The 14093-nt window shown below is 40.3% G+C and overlaps 1 protein-coding gene across 3 annotated transcripts in view; it reads right to left on the bottom strand.

The window, feature by feature from the left end:
• Positions 1–12443, bottom strand: part of ft (cadherin-related tumor suppressor fat) — a 115480-nt gene extending 103037 nt beyond the window's left edge. For all 3 annotated transcript variants that reach the window (XM_066285061.1, XM_066285062.1, XM_066285063.1), the window contains exons 1-8: positions 11274–12443; positions 8636–9156; positions 7368–8582; positions 6596–7314; positions 6240–6492; positions 5673–6074; positions 5043–5614; positions 3820–4656 (exon numbers count right to left, since the gene is read on the bottom strand). In XM_066285061.1, the coding sequence (XP_066141158.1) occupies positions 3820–4656; positions 5043–5614; positions 5673–6074; positions 6240–6492; positions 6596–7314; positions 7368–8582; positions 8636–9156; positions 11274–12001 (5247 nt within the window). In that variant the 5' untranslated portion in view covers positions 12002–12443. The remainder of the gene's footprint in view (positions 1–3819; positions 4657–5042; positions 5615–5672; positions 6075–6239; positions 6493–6595; positions 7315–7367; positions 8583–8635; positions 9157–11273) is intronic.
• Positions 12444–14093: the final 1650 nt, after the last annotated feature.

Raw genomic sequence — 14093 nt, 5'->3', positions numbered from 1 at the left:
TCTACATTTTGACCTTTATAGCAAATACGTAAATATGCCAGCACGTGTCGATTTTATTTTCTACGGGGACATTTTTCAGGTCGACTTTCTACGAGGTGCGTAGAAACGGCGACAACGGCTAAGACCTGAAATGGGAGGGGGTTCAGTTATATCTCATTCGACCAATCTTCCAATTACCTTTCCAAAAGTATCCATCTCTTTTCGACGGGTTAAAGAGGTTTTCAAAAAGTCATGTCCAAACCGTAAACAAGCCTAGGTGCCAACTGTATTGTAAAATTTTTTTTTATTAATGTTGAGCGCTCAAAATGCCGTCCATTATTTTCTATACAGTAAGAAAGTCTGTCTTCGAACTCCACTCTAATGAACTGACCACTGCCACTTGAATCTTTCCCAACATTGAAGCTGGGTTTTATCAACGATAGATTTAAGACCGCCCCAGAAAAAAAAGCCATAGGCGTCAAATCGGGCGATCGCGGCGGCCACTCAATTGGTCCTCTTCGACCAATCCAGTTGCCAGGTAACCTACCGTGTAACCACTGTTTAACAGGAAGAAAACAGCGTGGTGCAGCTCCACATTGTTGAAAGTGAAGAAAACCTCGTGAAACGCTACTACCAACCTTTAACGCGGGGAAATACAATTTGTAACACTAAATAACAATTCTACAAAAAACTCAAAAATTGCTCATTCTAACTGTTTCTTCTACAAGTAGAATAATTAAATAAATGCTTTTACATATACAAATAAATCAAACAAAAACCAAAATCATTATCTACTGTTTGTGGAATCCGGCCTCGAAATTCGGAAAACTTGAAAAGAAGAGTTGCAGCTGCGCGTAGGGAACTCCAATTGAAGTTTTTCACCGAGTGGAGTTTGAAAACAGACTTTATTAATGCTTAGAAAATGATACACAGCATTTTAACATTTAAAACATTAATAAACGGCGTTTATGCAATGCTCTCGATGTTTAATCTTGTTTACGGTTTGGGCACGATTTCTCGAAAGCTTTTCAATAGAAAAACAGGTACATTTTGAAAGGCACTTGAAAGACGGTTCACATAAGGGCCAACCCAGCCCCCCTACCATTTAATAGTTTAATGGTTGTTGCTCACCCCTGCTAGAGGGCGCGTGCAACTTAATCGAGAACCGACTGAAGGAGGCTCGCTCTTGAAATGAAAATCGCCGTGTTTTTGCATACTTCCCTGTCTTCTATACGGAGTGAGATATCTAGGATGACTCGTTTTCAAATTGACATGTTGTACGAGTTTCAATGAGAACAATTATCAACCGGAGATTGCACAGCAGAGGAAACTCATATTCGAAAAAATAAATTGATAAATTTGCTCATTATCCACTTTAATCCAATTTAGATAATACAATTCCGTAAGCACTACGGCAATAAGGAAACAAATCACAGCAAACTTGCCGACATCAACTACACTCCATTATCAAATGAAAAAGCTGCGAGACAATAAACTAATATAAATTAATTATCCGGTTTATCGGCGTCTCATTGACTGCTATTAAGCATATTTCGCTGATATCGTTAATGGTATTAACCTTCTGCTTATGTGTCCGTTAATTACCATCTTTTCATTGATATGCGGTCTGGTGGGTATTCGTTAAAAATACTGATCAAATGTAACGCGAAAGATCTAATACTCGGAATTCATTTGTTGAGATTATGGGTTAATGGGTGCTCTAGTTCGTCTCAGATTAACACTGTTCAAATTGAGTCCACTGGATTGCTGAATACGGTGAAATTTCGTCAAAACGTTTCGACACGGAGGTCGACAGATTAGGAATTGGTTCCTTCTTTGTCAATAAGACGTCGTCGAAGGTATAATGGTTTCTCTGGAAAGATCTCTAGAAATTCTGTCGAGGCGAAGTGTCCGGATGTAATCTTAAAAGAGGCTCTCGCCTCTATACTAGCGAGCTTGTTTTAAAAGTGGCATTTTGGTTCTATTAAGGTTCTATCGAATAATAAGAAAACCCCTATTAGACGTTACCATTTTTGCGCAAAATTCAGGCCCGCATGGAGGGCGGGTAAAATTTCCAGAAGTGCGACACGTTTACAGGACGCCCTGTAATGTTGTTGTTAATCGGGCAAAAATTTCATTAATTCGGCCTCAAGCGTCTTTCAAAAGTTATAAAAAAAAAAAACGACGCTTCTTTTAGTATTTTATACAAATCGACCGGTACGAGCAACCGTACTTGCATAAGGTCTCACTCCGCAGGTTAATAGAATTCCTCAGAATATTGAATCTCGTCTATGACCTATAATTACTGATATCGAAGATGACTGGTGTTGAGATGAAAGACACTGATGAACTCATTTTCTTGCATTCATCAATGGGAAAACCAATTTAATCCCTCTGATTTTTCTCCAGGGTCAAATTGTTTGTCAATACTCAATTTACTGTAATTAGATATATTGCCAAGGCACTTAGTTATTACAAATAGAACGCCTACGACATCTAACTATCGCAAAACATCAAGGCAATTTCCCCCCGCCCGGACTAATTAAAATTAGTCGCAATTAGCAGGTAGTTCCTCGAGGGACAGCGGATGGCCGGATTCCGGGAAAACTCAATTTTAGAAAAATCAAAGAGAGATGAAGCAGAATTTAACGTCAATAATTCCTGATGGTCCTGGCGACGCATGGACGTCCATCTTTTCCTTTTGGAAGGTACCTGATGATGCTGAAGAGCCGGATGAAGGCGGTGGTTGTCGTCATTGAAAAAATCCCAGCTAGTTTTTCTGACTCGAAGCGAGTGAGGTGAAGTAAAAAATAGAAGTATCTCTCCAACTCCCCGGGAATTGACTCTCCTTCGGAACCAGGGATTGTTTGTCCCTACTCAATTCGCAATAAATAAATGTGTTCACACGACATTTTGAATTCACTTAACTTGAAGAACAAGACCCGGCCTTGTCGGTAATTTTTCTGTTTGTTCGTACAAGTCCATAGGCGTCGTAAAATTGTACTCGCCCTGAGAAGTTGAGTTTCCAACGTTCCCATTGAACTAATACATAAGGACCATGGAAAAAATCATCCCGTACCCTTAAGACATCGCTAGAAAGTTGTTTACTCTTATTTTTACTATTTATTATTCAGTGAGTAAAAACCTTTAATTGTGTGCCCGTTGTTCGACCAAGTCAACATGATTATGCGAAATTCATGGCTTCGGTACTCGGGCTTGGGAGAAGCCGGTGCGAATTTTTCGAACTTGAACCAAAAAGGCACAAAATAACACAAACCGTATACATAAATAAATAATAACACATTTATAATAAGCTAAATACCAGCATGTTGTAAAACAATTTGTAAAAATGCGACCACTTAAATTAAGCATGGTCCCGCAGCAGGAGGCGTCCATCGCAATATGGCTTCCAAGGCTTTGTTTCAACTTTATTAATGCCAACGAAAATTAATTTACGAAGATCGATAATACATTGCTTTGTCCTGATGATGAATTCACAGTGAAGTCAGATAAATTAAGCTACAGCACCTGTGGCTGTACAAGGATTATTATTAGAAATAATCCAATAGGAGCTCTTAGAGTTGAGATGACGGTAGTTACATGAAGTAAACTAGTAAAAGAAACATGTTAACAAGGATTGCATGGGTCATAGAAGCTCGAGAGCGGATATTTAAGGGCCTTAGGCATCGTATATGTAAGTTTTCTTCACTTACGCGCACAATAATTTAAACAGATACTCTAAATTCTGTGTTATTATATAACGTTATGTTGCTTTTATTCGCAGAAATGGCTTTTATGTAGATTCGAGCATCGCTCAACCATATATTAAAGGTATCCTACCTTAGTTTTTGCAGTTCGGTGTCCTTCTCCTCCGACCACAATGGCGTACACCTCCACTTCATAAGTAGCCACCCCGGCCTCGCGATCCAACCCTGTCGCGGTGGACAAAACCCCCGATTTTGTATCGATATCGAACAATCTGTCCACTTGCACCCCATTCCCGGTCACATTAGTAATATAATACTCAATTTCGCTCCCGAAATTCCTTGCGGACACTGTCAAAACCGACGTCCCCGGAGGTTCGTTTTCGGACACACTTCCGGAAAACTTCTGCGACACGAAACTTGGACCGGGCCCATTCCTACTCCCACTGGATATAATGGTAATATAAGCATCCGAGGATCTTCTATCAGCTTGAACAGCCTCATCGGTAGCTTTGACTGTGAGCTTATACGTGGGTTCAGGATTGCTCAAAGGTTTCCTAAGCCTCAGAGCTCCGGAGCTTTGATCCAACATGAACAGCTCACTAGGATCGTTGATGAGCTCATAAGTGAGCAAACCATTCGTAGCAGAGTCGATATCTCGCGCCAACACCTGCATCACAGTGATGCCTTGTCTGTAGAATTTTCCGTTCTGATGAGGGAAAATTGCAGCGTTCATGGAGACGAAGACGGGCATATTGTCGTTGATGTCTTCGACGATCACGGTTACCAGTTTGTCAGCACTCAGTCTGCTGGAATGGGGTTCTGCCATGTCAGTGGCAGTTACAGTGAGGCGGAATGTATCTATCGTTTCTCTGTCGATGGGGCGGAGGGTGTAGATTACCCCTGTGATGGGGTTAATACCGAAGTAGCGATGGGCGTTGTCGGGTTCTTGGTAGGTGATCGAATATGAGACCTGAGGGAGGGAAATTGTCAGTCTGAGTAAATGAGAAACAGAAATGCGGTTATCTTGAAGATCAACATCACAGTCTCTGACTCTTTAGGAAATAACATTTCAGCTAAAGACTGTTCTATCGAAGCCGAGAATTTTAGATCGACGTTATAGACATCGGGGAAGTTATTTTAAATTATTGGACAAGCAGGTGACTTAAAGGAAGAAGTGGAAGTACTTTTGAAGAACTGATATTACCATGTTTCATAAGAATAACCATCAGTGTTGGCAATTCCTATCATGTATTTAGGGTTTAGTTTTCAGCTGTAAATTTTTTAAAACGACCTTTGCGCTCAATTCTTCAGTAACATCTTCACTCACTCTACAGACATCACCAACAAAATACTTACATTCCCATTTAACCCCGAATCAGGATCACTGGCCACCACAGTCACAATAGGAGTATGCACTGATATCCCTTCTTTAACCTGCCTTACAACCGCTGTACTTGGAAAGTTTGGAGGATTGTCATTGGCATCTTCCACTGCAATGGAAAACAAGATATTCGTTGCCAGTCTAGGACTGCCATTATCCGAGGCAGTTATGTTCAACTGATAACTGGTCAATTCTTCGTAATCCAAAGGCTTGTGCAGATACAAAAGTCCTGTACTGGAATCTATGTGGAAAGTATCTTTTCGATTCCCAGCAGTAATGGAATATCCAACTTCGCTATTCACTCCCAAATCGTTGTCGACAGCCTTAAACTGCAACAATTCTGTGTTGATTGGGGTAGTTTCGCTTATCGATATCTTGGATTCGCTTTGAGTGAATTCTGGAGAATTGTCATTTTCATCCAGGACTTCGATCTGTACGGTGGTTGTTGCGGTAAGTTGTTGAGTTAATCCAGCATCATGAGCCTGGACTGTTAAGGTGTACTTGAAGGTCGTTTCTCGATCCAGATGTCTCGTCAGAATTATTTGACCTAAAAAGAAGGAACATTGGCTTTAGACAATATGAAAAAGTAATGAAGAAAAACTCACCAGTGGTCTCCTCAATGTCGAACTTCCTCTCTTCGTTGCCCCCCACAATGGAGTAGTACACATCCCCATTCAAACCCTCATCCACGTCCTGAGTATAAAGTCTTAAAATATGTGTACCAACAGAGCTTCCTTCAGACACTTGCACTTTATATGGGGTGCGCAAAAATTTTGGGGGATTATCATTTTCGTCAGTAATGTAAACTTGTACTTTGACTCTATCCTTCAGTCTCGGAGTTCCATTGTCAGTCACCGTGGCCTCGAGGGTAATAAAGTTGTGACCGAACATAAGCATTAGATCTTCTCTATCGAATGCGTGTAAAGTTCGAATGAAGCCATTCTTAGGATCAATGGTGAAGTCAGTTTGAAGAGGAGAGAGGGAGAATATTAGCTCAGCATTACGTCCTAGGAAAGAAAGGAGAGTGTTAACACGCAACATTCGTAGACCACAGATCCTCGTGGTTTTTGCCTGTATGTTCATAGTGAAGCAGTATACATTAAACATTCAGGCAATTTTAAAGCACAGATATGTGAAGAACGTGAAATTTGATAATTATTGATTGAATTTACCAATATCTCTGTCCGTAGCAGTCAGTTTGCCAACAAACGAATCAGGAGGCCGATTTTCTGGTACTTGGAAAGTGAACGTGTTGTTTGTGAACTGAGGGGCATTATCATTTTCATCTATAACATGTACCACGACCGGAACAACCGAAAATCTCGAAGGATTCCCCATATCTTTCGCCATAATCGTAAGGGAGTAATAGTCTTTATCTTCACGATCTAACAGTTTCTGGAGATAAAGAAATCCGTCTGGGAAAACCTGCAAAAGGGAGCAAATTGCCATAACGCCTCCAACAAAAGAAACACCTACTCGAAGGACTTTTTCTCAAATAAACAAATCATATGAATCAATCCACACTTACCCCAAACTTTTCTTCAACATTTCCTTCAGTGATCTCATACGTGATCCTGCCATTCAAGTCCAAGTCTGCGTCTGAAGCAGCTAAAGCGAAGAATCGTTCATTCACAGGAGTACTCTCTAAAAGCGAGGTTTCATATGATGTATGATCAAACACTGGTGTATGATCATTCACATCCGCTATTGTAACATCCAGAGTAAGCTTTGAGGACAACGTTGGAGAACCGCTATCGGTGGCAGTAATTTCTATATGATTCACACTGTTAGGTTCTGCCCTGATGGGCTTATTTAAGTATATGACTCCAGTAGCTTCAGATATTCTGAATTGATCGTCAGGATTGTAGCTCAGAGCGTAAGTGATTCGGCTATTTATTCCTGAATCTAAGTCCCTAGCTCTGGCCAAATACACTTCGTGGCCCACAGCAGTGTTCTCATCAAGTTTGATTTCGTCTTTGTATTTAGAAAAAGTCGGCTTGTTGTCGTTTAGGTCTTGCACCAAAATGGTCACGGTGGTCTTGCCGAAACTTAACCTGGACCTAGCTATCACCGAAAGAGTGTAGCTGACGCTCTGTTCTCGGTCTATGGCTTTAGCGGTAGAGATTTTGCCTGTGTCTTCATTGATAACGAAGTTTTTGTGGGGGTCCCCAAACACGATGAAATACGAGGCGTCCTGATTGCCCACACTCACTATACCTATATCTCTTCTTTTAAAGAGAGAATCCCCTGGAAGAATCGATGTTTTCAGTTACTGAAAAATTGGAAAAAAAATAACTTACCAGAATCCTCTAATATTTGAAATTCATATCCGCCATAGTTATCAAAAGCCAACTCTTCCACATAAGTCTCTTTAATAATTTCCACAACTGCATCCTCCATAGCCCTCCTACCTCCATTATCTTTTGCCGAAACTTGTAAGCGATAAATAGGACTGGAGCTGCTTTTCAAACTCCCTCTTAAAGATATGACTCCCGTGAATTCATCAATAGAGAACAAGTTATCCTGCTGGTTTTCCAGTTTGTAAGTAACTACAGAATTATCTCCTTCGTCCAAGTCATTTGCCAGAACTTTGAGAACAACAGACCCCGCTTTCAGGTCATCAGGGATTTGAGTGAAATACTTCTGAGGGTAAAATTCAGGGGCATTATCGTTTTCATCCAGAACTGTCAAGAATACTGTGGCAGTGCTGCTTTGCGGTGGAAGCCCTTGGTCTTTGGCTACCACCTGGATTTCGTATATCGAAACTTCCTCTCTATCTAATTTTCGTTTCGTGGTAAGTTGCCCAGTGAGCCCATCAAGAAAAAAGGTGTCTTCATATTTTTGTTTCACAGTTGAGTGCAGGGAATATGTCACGCTACCATTCGTGCCTTGATCTCTATCCATAGCTGTGAGCATTGCAACCAAAGTTCCTGGTGCAGTGCTCTCAGAAAGAGACACATTTATTTTGGACTGGGAAAATTCTGGAGCATCGTCATTTTCATCTAAAATTGTCACTTTCAATTGGGTATAAGCCCACTTGGGATTAGGCCCTCCATCTCTGGCTGAAATATTCAGTTCCACAGTTCCTTGAATTTCTCTATCCAAAGGAGTTCTAGTTGTAATTAATCCTGTGTTTTGATTGATTTGGAACCATTGGTTTTCATTGCCAGACACGAAAGCATAGAATATTTCCGCGTTAACTCCAGTATCTTCATCGGTAGCAGTAATGCCAGCCACGTAAGTTCCTGGAGGAGCCAGCTCGCTCAATATTGCTGAATATTCGCTTTTCTCGAACACAGGCTCATGATCATTAACATCATTTACATGAATAATCAAAAATGCAGTTGCAGTTCTTGGAGGATTACCTTTATCCGTTGCGACTACCGTAAGGTTGTACTTGGAAATTTCTTCCCTGTCTAGCACACCATTTACCCTAACTATATCGAAGCTTGGAGTGTAGTCAAGACGGAAATTATTCAACTCATTACCGGCCACAATTTTAACAGTAGTTTCCCCTATAAAAGAAATTTTGCTTCAAAACAAGTAGCAGGATAACATTCAAACTAACCATTCAAGCCATCATCTTGGTCTACTACGGAAACCGCCGCGACCACAGACCCATTTCCAGCATTCTCATCTACAGTGGCAAATGCGGCAGTTGCAGGAAAGTACCTAAACTTTATCACTGGACTATGATCATTGGCATCCAGCAAATTCACAGTAACATAAGTGCGACCATCTTGCCTTGGAATACCGTGATCCCTAGCAAAAACAGTGAACACACAACTCTTAGGACAACTAGCCCCATGTTTGTTCGTCTGAGCGCAGTTTTGCTGAGGACAATTCAATTGTTCAGTAGTGGATATGGTTCCAGTTTCTGGATCTACGGAAAACTGCCTCTCACTATCGCTAAGATAGTAAGTGATCTTAGCATTGTCTCCAAGATCATTGTCTGTGGCCATAACTTGAAGAACGGGGGTGCCTGGGGGCACACTTTCGTTCAGGCTGACTATGTAGTCGCTGTGATCGAATATCGGGGGATTGTCGTTCACATCTAGGATGGTGACATTCACTTGGAGGTAGCCATACCTGGGGGTTAAAGGGAAATTAAGGTGGCTATTGCATATTAACCATGGAGGTATTTTTTTCATTTTAAGAGTCGTGGATTTCCAAGCAATTAATAAACGACATGGTTGGAAGTAAAATGCAATGTCAGGTCCTAAATTTTTAATTAGGGCCACTCAAGTTTTGCCAATGTGGCATCAATCAAATAAGGAATGTGAAGGAAGTTAATGAAGTCGAATCAGATGGATACATCTTTTGGGCACGATTTTTGGGTTATTAAAAGTTTATGCAGGAAGTCTCGGATCATCCAAGAGGAGGCAAACAGATCATCGTGCGAAATATCATTCATGTGATGTTTCAATTTCGTTTTGGTATTTCCTTTCCAACTTTTATGCGTCTATTTTCCTAAATTTTTAAATATGAAAAAATTTTAAATAAAGCACTTTTTAACAATTTCACTGATCTTGTATGTCCAACGGGCCTACATTTTCGCGTTTCGAAATTCAATATCTCTATTTATGATCCCCACCACGCTTACTGAATGAGATGTTTAGCTGAATTTGATGATTGGGTGCTAATGGGTTTTTATAGATGTTCCTCAGTTGTCACATTATAAACAAATGTTCAGTCTTATCCTTAACGTTAGGTACAGGAATTGGCAATTTTTTTCGCAAGATAGAGATGTGATTGGACAAAGATACAGATATGATTGGAACTCTCGAAACGCAAGCAGATGCTACTTAGTTTCGTATTAACGACACCGCCCAGTAATAATAATAACAATTAAGTCTTGCAACATTGGCTAAATAGCGCTTCATAACAGAATATCAAATAATCATAGTTTCGGTAAAAGAGAAGGAACGCCAATGGTTTTTTTTTGTCATCGATAACGATAGGTCGCATACTGCGAATATAACTCGAAAGTCCCTGGAACAAGCACAATCGGATATGGTGCTTTGGCCTGCACGGTCACCAGACCTATCACCTATCGAGCACCTTTGGGACATGATGAGTCGCCGTCTTTGAAATTTACCGAGGCCTCCAAACAATTTCAATGACCTACGACACCACGTTGAGGTAGAATGAAATGAATTATCAGAGGAGGATGTTGATCATGTGTTGCAAAGCATGCCACGAAGACTGCATGCTTGCATTGCTGTACAAGGCGGTGTCATTCATTATTAACTTTATCAATTAATAAATGTTTTTTCAACCGGAACTCTGATGATTTGATACTTTGCTTTGAAACATTATTTTGCCAATTTACCAAAATTACAAGACCGAATTACTATTATTGCTCTGTGACGCATTCCATATGAAAGTGAGCGTACTTCGGTTTCCACAGGACAACCATTTAACGCATATGTTTCTGAAGTGGTTTATCTGCCTCAAAAACTATGGGATTCAGATTAGTCCAGTTACATGTACTTCAAAAATGTTTGGTGTTTCGCAATTTTCGTGACAGAACAAAAACTACTTTCCCATCGCTTAGGGAAAATACCGGGTACTCGACGATATCGCTCATACTAATCTTCTTCCATTAACTCATCAAGAGAATCGGTCTAAAAAGGCATAATTATAGACAACAGATCATTCACCCATAGATAGAGGAGATAGAAAATAATTATAATGTTTCAAATTACACATTTTTTAATGCAATTTCAATAATTCCTATTGAACCGTTTTAAATGCAGTTTGCGGCGAATGAAATTTAATCCTTTCGAAATTTAAGTTTTTTTCTTCCATTTCTTTCCATTTCTAAAATTTGGCCATGCAATTCGGCGACTTTTCCACCATAAACATTTTCCTTTCACTTCAAACGAACACAATTATAATTACAAACTTTGTATGTTGCAACCTGTATAGAATGCTCTCGCGTTTACCATATGCATGAATTAACTACTCCTAAAGTACTCCCTAAAGTAATTGAGATCAAACTGCAAACTGCAGATAATCTTGTTTAAAACCCCTGAAATAAATTTAAAAAAATTTGCAGTTTTGCAGGATTACCTACTTAAACTTCCATAATGTGCGGATTGCTACCCTATGGTACTTAAACCCTCAATAAGTATAATTTTCATGGCACATTTCATTTTAAATTTAATAATAGCAATTAGATTCAACCTTAAAAATTGGCTTACCTCGGCTGTGCTCCCCCATCTTGAACACTAATGTTCAAAACGTAAAATCCCTGAGTTTCCCTATCCAATTTCCCGGTGGTTTCCAGATGCAAATAGGAAGAATCTCCCGTAGGGTTCCCGGTAACCACCAACTTAAACTTTTTATCCCCATTCCCTGCTATTATCTTATAGTTATCGCTAATACCGTTCGCACCAATATCCTTATCACTAGCTGCGTCCAGCAACAGTCTAGTTCCCGTCACTGCACTTTCCGAAAAGCTGACCGCTATGCTGGGTTCCGGAAACTCCGGTGAGTTGTCATTGACATCCATCACCAAGATTCGGACTTCGATGGGATAAGTGGGTTGACTGGACAAAACTACTAGGTCGTATCTGTCGTTTTTAAGGGTTTCCCTGTCTAAAACTACATTAGTCCGGATTTCTCCCGTGACAGGGTCTAAGGTAAATTCTCTAGGGGCCTCATTGAATCTGTAAGTAAAGCCCGGTTTTGTTGGTATATGCCCTGCGATGGCACCCTTCGGCTGCCCTTCAGGAATCTCTAGTGTTATTCTAGTGTCCACTGCCCTGCTTTGCATTTGTTCGGTGTACTTGTAAGGGGACTCCGTGAGCGCTTTTTTGTAGCCTGGTCCAGGCCCTGGCCCTTGTCCTCCCACTAGCACCGCAAGCAGGAGGAATATGGGAATTTGGGCTAAGCTGTTTATGAACTGCATTTTTATGTGGTGCAGCATAGTACTATCTCCTTACAACATTCGAAATTTCCCCTAAAGTACTCATTTCATGCTAGAAAATCATCCACGTGTATGCCTTCGTCTTCTATTTCTTTAATCTAGCATTCCACAGTCCTTTGCCCCTTCAAATATCTTCGCAACCTCACCAACTCTGTCTCTATTCAATGCATTGGCGGACCCATGCACCCGTCCTGCTCCCTCTGGTATTCAATATGGCCGAAGCGCGAGTCTCGCGAGATCAGAGAACTCCGGTTATAAACAGACCGAACGCAGCATCTTTGGTTCTTCTGGAGAGATCAGATCCGGAGTTTGAGGAGGTCATTCAGGGAGGTTGTTCACATATAACAAACAGAACTTCCACTGATAACGCTCAAACTTTGGCGAAGTTTAAGTCTTGGTAAACGCACGGGGCACCGGTAGTACTTGACGGTACTTACGCGGACCGACGATGTTGACTGAAGGAGTACCATTTCTTCAGCAGATGGAAGGTGGTTCTTGCGTGGTACCGAAGATTGCGATGTTGCCGGTTTTTGCGATTATATTTCTAATTTTGTGCCCGGAGGTACCTGTTTATCTCGAAGATGGGGAAGAAGTTTAGATGTTCAAGCTGTTTGATTCTACAATAACGCTGTGGAGCGCAGTATTTGTGCAGGCTACCAAGGGTTGCAGAAGAAAAATACGATAAAAATAAGTAAATTACACGAAAGTTTATATAAAAAAACACATAAAAATATTTGTTGCTTTGGGTATGCTATTCCAGTTGCTTTAGTTCAGAACAGATTTGAATTCAAAAACTGAATAAGTGAATAATCAGAAACTGGAATAATATGTCTGATGTCCCGATTCGAATAATTCCAAATAGTTCGAATAGGTCAGCGGTGCATTCGAACTAGTGGGCCATACCAGTTATTTCAAAGACATATCTGGCTTGGACCTGACGAGCCGCATTGGTCATTAACTTCTTCAATATTGGGCGACTCTCCAACTTAGGTAAGAGGTGCTTTTGGAAGCACCTTTGGAATGGTGGAAGATGTTTAAAAACATAAAAATAATAACAGTTACTGCAATCTAAATTGCCTCATCTAAAGTTTCTAGTATCAATTAAACTTTGACCAACATAGTAAGGCAAGTTGATAGGCAGCAACTATAAAGCTGTTCATTAACAGAGTAGTTTTATATCATTATTTAGAATGAGATGATAGTAATAATTTATATTATCTGTCAATCTCACTATTTTAAATCAACTGAAGAAACCCGCTCAACAAATCCATATTAATGACCCAATTGGAGCAATATGCAGGCTGATTACCTCATTTGAACCAGTTATATTACATTAAAGAAGTTTTTCCTGATGGGTATGTTTCGCATGGATATCAATAAAGTCAGAACGATTTGGTGCCGACAAGTAAGGTTTCCACGTACCCTCTGCATCTCTCTGGAGAAATTCGTTGCTCATAATGCAATAAATTAGAGCATAGTTTGAAATAATAGAGTCTCTAATATTTTCGCGTTTTGATAGAGCTAAGTCATATTCCCACATGTTAAGTACGTATGCATATCGGAATGCACATTATCCTTTAACCGTTCAAATTAAGACAAAAAAAAAACTAATCTTTACTCAGAGTATACTGCACATACAACGTTTACATCGCAATGTACGATCTTCCGGTCTCATCATGTGTACTGTTAGATTCTCGAATCTGTCGAGTAGAATATTCTCCGAGAATGAAATCACAAACTAATTAGCTTAAATAGACAATGTTCACGTTGTTCCTGGGTAGCTTTTACCATTTTCAACTCCAGAATCTGATATCGGGGGTTAAAGTCTCGAGTCTGGGAGGTACACTTCCCGACTCCTTTCCTCACTTCCTAACATGTCATAAAACTCCCCCTTCTTGAGCATCTTGCAAATCATTGATTACGACGAGTCAGGCTTCCATGTAGTGCCTTGCTAAATCTCTCCAGTGTACAATTGAGTGAAGTCTCTGGAGAAAAAATCGTGGCTTAACAACAGAAACTATTAATATCCGACTTGGTTCCAATTAGAAGTAAACGTCGTGTTTCTACGTGGGGGTGCAGGAGAATATTTCAA

Source organism: Euwallacea fornicatus, chromosome 8 (assembly GCF_040115645.1).
Source record: "Euwallacea fornicatus isolate EFF26 chromosome 8, ASM4011564v1, whole genome shotgun sequence".
NCBI classification, from domain to species: Eukaryota; Metazoa; Arthropoda; class Insecta; order Coleoptera; family Curculionidae; genus Euwallacea; species Euwallacea fornicatus.
Note: the sequence above shows the minus strand (reverse complement) of the source record. Positions and strands in the feature narration are given on the sequence as shown.